This window comes from Capsicum annuum, unplaced genomic scaffold, assembly GCF_002878395.1.
Source record: "Capsicum annuum cultivar UCD-10X-F1 unplaced genomic scaffold, UCD10Xv1.1 ctg4452, whole genome shotgun sequence".
NCBI lineage: Eukaryota > Viridiplantae > Streptophyta > Magnoliopsida > Solanales > Solanaceae > Capsicum > Capsicum annuum.
This window is the reverse complement of record NW_025852055.1, coordinates 596,327-602,703: the sequence shown is the minus strand read 5'-3', so window position 1 is coordinate 602,703 and position 6,377 is coordinate 596,327. Positions and strand designations below refer to the sequence as shown.

The 6,377-nt window shown below is 34.2% G+C and overlaps 1 protein-coding gene across 1 annotated transcript; it reads left to right on the top strand.

Annotated features, from left to right (window-relative positions):
- The first annotated feature begins 2,426 nt into the window (after positions 1–2,426).
- Positions 2,427–4,022, top strand: LOC107841695 (putative disease resistance protein At4g10780). The gene is made up of 4 exons (XM_016685541.2): positions 2,427–2,447; positions 2,584–2,716; positions 2,836–2,927; positions 3,162–4,022. The coding sequence occupies exons 1-4, from the start codon at positions 2,427–2,429 to the stop codon at positions 4,020–4,022; spliced, it is 1,107 nt and encodes a 368-aa protein (XP_016541027.2).
- The last annotated feature ends 2,355 nt before the right edge of the window (positions 4,023–6,377 follow it).

Genomic DNA, 6,377 nt, shown 5'->3' with positions numbered 1-6,377 from the left:
TAAATGACACATTTACAGTGAAGGCAAATTATAACAAAAATTTCTTCCAAAAGAAAATCTAATGCAGGAAAAAAGGATATGAGATAAATAATAGAGGAAAAAACTATATAAAGTTGAAAGTCTTGAAGATGGAACACATCAAGCAAACTATTGTTTCAGCTTAATCTATACATGTGTAGATAGGACCATTATATCTTCCAGGAATGGTTTTGTAAAAGCACCTGAACTCTTCAACGACATTGTTTTTTGATCAGGAGGTCGAGAGGTAACTATCGAGACTTTGGACAATCCATACACATACTTCATGAAATGGTCATGCATGTTTGTTCTAGAGATTGAGAATGTAATGTTAGACAGTTAAAGTTATCTATAAAATATTTACTAAAGACTCAATTAACAGACGTACTGTCAAACAAATAAAAAAGACATAATACACAAACAAAAGCTCAAACATGGCCTCAATTGGCAAGTAAACATTTCAATTTTCAGTTTGCACATTTGGACACCTTCAAAATATATGTGTCACGTTGGTATCGAGTGTCCACTAGAGAGATGGAATGAGTTGGAGTGTTTAGTTGTCAGTTGAGATCAAATGCGAAGACTAGATGTGCACTCTCAAAGTTCAAGTGTTTACTTGCCAGTTGAGTTCAGATTTGAGTGTTTGTTCAAGATGTGCCAAGGATATTTTTTGTATTTGTTTACATTTGATTTATATTTGGTAGCGTAGACTTCTAGTAAGAGGTCACGTGACAAAAATGATTTTGCAAAATCACCATTATAAAATAATGGCATGAATGAGGCAATCTATAATGGTAATAACATAAATGAGATAAACTTTAAAAGATGATGACGTATATGAGATAAACTTTAGCGAATGGTATAAATAAGTCATTTCTAATAATTTGATGGTATATTTAAGGCTTTTTCTATAATGAATAGTTAACATATGAAACTCGTGATAATTAGGATGTGTTTATTTTCTTAATAAACAATCTTTCTAACACAATTATTTTCACTTTTTTCTTTTTTAAAAGAGATATATCCAAAAAAAATCTTAACAACATATTTGTTTCGTTTTCCTTTTCTCCTTTATTCCTTTAAGAAGACCTTGACTTAAAGGATTAAATCAATCAGTCCATTTATAACACATGCTTCTCTCTTTATTTCGGTTTCTAATAAAATTAAAAAAATCTGTATATAGATTATTTTATTTTGCTTCAACATGAATATCAAAGGTAAATATTCAATTTCACTATACTTTTTTATTTGTATTTGATAACAAATTGACGCAACATTTTTTAACTTCTATAATTTTTTCTTTCATTTTCTTTAAATATATACATGTTAGTAACGGATCTTAACTTTTATTGTATCTGACACCAATGTGAGTGTTAAACATCTAGAAAAGGTAAATTACTACTTAGTTAATTATTTTTTATGTAATAAATAAAAATCTATCTACTTACATAAAAAGGAAAAAGGTTTTACAAATTTTTTATGCAATCTAATATATCAATTTTATGTTATATAATATGATTTTTAGATCCTAAGAAAATTGTTTTGCCAGCTAAATTACACAAGTAGTCACACAATTATTTTTATAATTTGTTACTTGAAAGTCACTACGGCCCAGTTCGTAGGTGTGAGATTGGCTTTGGTAGTTTCAGGTGAGGTAGAGGTAGGCCAAAGAAATACAGGGGGTAATTAGACTTGACATGGAGCAGTTACAGCTTACTGAGAACATGACCCTAGATAGGAAGGTATGAAGGAAACGAATTAGGATAGAGGGCTAGTGCATGTGAGTGTAGCCTGGCTAGTAGTCGTAGGACTGTGTGTATAGGTGGAGTTACTAGCTTGGAGGGTTTGGGCTAGGTGTGTTGTTTTAGTTTTATAGTGTATAACAATACTTTTCTTTTGGTTATTTCATTTTATTTCATGTTTCATTATGCCTTTTTTGTCCTGGGGTCTATTGGAAACAACCTCTCTACCTCTTCAAAGGTAGTGGTATGGACTGCATACACTTTATCCTCTCCAGACCCCACTTTGTGGGATTACACCGGATATGTTGTTGTTGTTGTTACATCAAAGTCATTTATCTTTAAAAATTTTTCTTATGATAAAAGTCATCTATATTTAAAGTTTATCATATTATATGAAAGTGTTTTACTGTATACATTGTTTAATATTTTCAACTTGACATTTATATTATAGTAGTGAGAGCAAACAAGAAGTACTAAAAATTAATAAGATAGAAAAGTTTGTTTTATTGAGAAAATGTCACATTAAGATTTGAATTTGAATTACATCCAACATATGTGATGTCTTCAGCTCCTTGATGCCATTAAAAATAGTTATTATTATAATTTATCCACCGCAACTGAACTACTTTAGCATGGTTCTTTTGTTGCAGTACTTTTTGAATTATTATGGAAGCTGTTGCTGGAAAGGTAATTGACCTTATAGACAAGGCGGGTACATATTTCATAAAGAAGATTATAAGTTGCATGAACTTTGGTAAGAATTTGAAAACTCTAGTACAAAATGTATAGCAATTATCAGAAAAAACAGTCGATATGAGGACAGAGTGAGAATCAAGAGCGATCTGGGAGGAAGAAGTGGAAACAACAAGTTGAATCTTGGCTTAACGAGGTTGAACATCTCGAAAAAGATTTAGGCGAGTTAAAACAAGAAGCAACTAGAGGGAATAAAAATAGAGGTACTTCGAAGAAGTTGAATGAAAAAATTGCAGAACTTGAACAAAGAAATAATTTTTGAGAGCTCGTGGATGAAAGCGAGTATTTGGAAACTTTGAATGAAATGTAAAGCAATTATCAGATAAAGCAGTTGACATGAAGACAGATGTCGAAAATCAAGAGAGATCTGGGAGGAAGAAGAGGAGACGACAAGTTGAATCTTGGCTTAACAAGGTTCAACAGCTCGAAAAAAATTAACGTGAGTTGAAAGAAGAAGCAACAGGAGGGAAGAAAAATAGGGGTGTTTTGATGAAGTTGAATGGAACAGTTGCAGAACTTGAACAAAGAAGTAATTTTGGAGAGCTCATGTATGATGTGTATGAAAGCGAGGAGTGTACAATGCAGGTGCCACCGGTTCAGGAGGAAACGTCAAAACACTATTTATAAGTGATGTGGACGTGATTAAAGGATGAGAATGTCTCAAGCATCAGTATATATGGTATGGGAGGGGTGGGTAAAACCACTTTGGCAAAGCATATATACAATCATCTTCGTGAAGAAAGTAGTTATCAAGTTCATTGGGCTACTGTCTCTCTGGGGCTTATCATCAACGGATTACAAGACGATCTTGCCAAAATTGAGAAGATGGACCTATCTGATGTGGAGGATGAAAACAGAAGGGTGGACCAATTAAACTGGACATTCAAAAAAATGAAGAACATTGTTATCATATTGGATGATATCTGTGAGTGCCTTAGTTTAGAGAAGTTGGGTTACCCTCTTGGTGTAGAGTACTGCAGACTGATTCCAACAAGCCGCTCTTCTGAAGCCTACCAAAATATGGGTTGTAAGGAACTACTCGAAGTAAAGAAACTCAATACTAATGATTCTTGGGAGCTATTCAGGAAGAGTCTAGGATCTGAGACTCGGCTTAGTCCAAACATTGAGGGAGTTGCCAAAACCATGGAAGGAAGGTGTAAGGGCTTGCCTCTTGGGCTCATCACTTTGGAGGGAAGCATGAGAGGAGTGACTGATTTGAGGGAGTGGAAAAATTCTTTGAAAGAATTCCTCGATGACTTGGAAAATGATGTCTTCAAGGTACTGAAGTATAGTTATGATCGGTTGAGAAATACAACTATGCAAGAGTGCTTTTTGTACTGTGATTTGTATCCCGAGGACTATGTAATTGACAGATATGAATTAATTGATAGATTTATGATGGAGAGTCCGGTGAAGGGGAATAGTAGGGAAGAAGAGTTTCACCATGGCCATACCATATTGAATAAACTAGTCACGCTCTGCTTACTTGAAGCACCGGACAACATGTGATATTAAGCAGTAAGGATGCATGATCTACTCATGGAAATGGCATTGCGGATCACAAATGATAAACCAAGGTACATGGTAAGGGCCGGAATACGAACACAAGTGTTGGAGAAGCAGGATTGGGTATTCAATTTGGATAGTCTCTTTTTACAGTAGCAGGATAAAGAGAATCCCTTAAGACATGGCACCCAATTTCCCCACATTATCAACCTTGATTTTGTCCTATTGTGATTTGACAATGATCCCAGGTTCTTTCTTTCAGTACATGAACAACCTCCAAGTACTCGACTAGAGCTACAACTCAGAACTTATGTATTTGCTGAGTTCCATTTCTAACTTCGAAAGTCTGAGAGCACTCTCACTTCAAGGCTGCAGATGGCTCAAATCAATGCCATCAGTGGGAAAGTTCAAAAAGCTGAGGTTGTTAGATGTATTTCACACTGGTATTAAGGAAGTACCTCAAGGCATGGAAAACTTAATCAAGCTTAAAGTTCTACATATGGGTGGAATAGATCTTTATGAACTGCTAAAGGAGATATTACCTGTCACGACTCGAGCCGGGGACCTAGCCGTGATGGGATTTCTATCTAGCAATCATACACACTTTCATTTAGTATGAATAAAAAAATGGAAATATAAAACAATAAGGAATCATGGTCAATATCAAAATTCAATTGAACAATCTGGAATAGAAACCATAAACCTCTAACAACGTCTAACATTAGTCTACGAAATCTCTAACAACTAAAATTACATTTGTCTGAAATCTGGGACACCCAAGTGGACCTAAACCAAAGTAAATAACAAGTGACAGAAAAGAAATAGGCCTTCCGGAATAAAGAAGGCTCACAAACTGCACACTTCACTTTTGTCTTAATAACTCTACGGCTTAGCAGGACCTCTAAACTAAGCCTCAGACCCTAAAATAGAGGGGTTCAATACAATTGTACTGGTACGCAGAACAATCCAAAATAATGAATTTATACATATATAACATAGGTGAGAGCAAGTCCTGAAACATTATGCATGAAATATTTTTAAATCACATAAACAACTTCAAATGACCATTCAAACAATTCTATAGATGCAAAATATTCTTCAGTTTACTTCTGAGCTAGGTGGTACACTATACAATTCTAACAGTCCACGGGCTATATGGAATCCGCCTTTAACTCGGCTGCAAAGCCCCCAACCAAAGTTTGCCGGAAGGGTTGGAGTTTCTGTTTTGATACGCAACAGGGCACTAGGCCAGTGTATGATTCCTCTTTGGGAACGTAATAACCCGTATCGGCAAAACACCATTTCGGGTAATGAGTTTCCTGAACTCGTGCCTTCTTCGAGTAACCATCCAATTCTCTTTAAGACCAATTTCAGCCTTTTCCAAACATGTATCATTCTAATTTCAAAATCTGAGAATCTTAAAGAAAATCTGCATTCTGTTATGTTTTGTGTTACTATGGCATTATCTGAATTGATATTGTCATACCAAGACTTGCAAGTCATAATTCTGAGCCATAAAATATCAGATCATAGTCTCTTCTTTCAAAACATAAAGTTTGGACCACCATACTTCAAACAATTCAAGATGATTCAGACTTCAAAACATTTATCAAGTTATGCAAAGATCACTCTTTTCAGCATTTCAACAAACATGTGGTGGTCATGAAATTTGTCACAAAACATGCAATCTTCTTAGTAAACCTCTTTAAACTTTAAAACCAAGTAAAACGCTCTCTCTTCAATTCAGATCCATAATCTACTCATAAACAAAAATCAAGACATTTGTATCATGCTTGTAACAATACATTTCGAATATATCAAAACTTACGAAAACAAGAAGCTTGTATACAAGAGAGAGATCTCTAATAGTTCATGCTCTCAATTCATCATTCAAACTCATCAAAAACATACATATATATACTTATACATGATTATAAATCAAATTTAGGGGAAAGTCCTCATGACTAAAACAATAATATTATTAAAGAATTCATAAAGAAAAATTGTAACATAAATTCTAAAACCACTTCAAAAACTCATCATTTCACAATGTTTAAATGTTGTTGAAACAATTTACTTACGCCCATATAAATTTGGAAAACCCCACGTACCTTAATTGCGAAGAAATCATGAAGAAATTTTGAAAAGATTTGACCTTTAAGCTCGGTTGTCCAAACCCTAGTTGTTTAGTCCTCTTGTGTTCTTGAAAGATGAATTAGGGATCGTAAGAGAGTTAAAACGTTATTGATAAGCTTAACTTCATTTAAGGATGATTAAGGAGGGAATATGACTAAAGTGCCCAAAATCCTTTAGGAATTGAAATAAAGCATAAATACACTTTAGATTTACGGCAGGTTT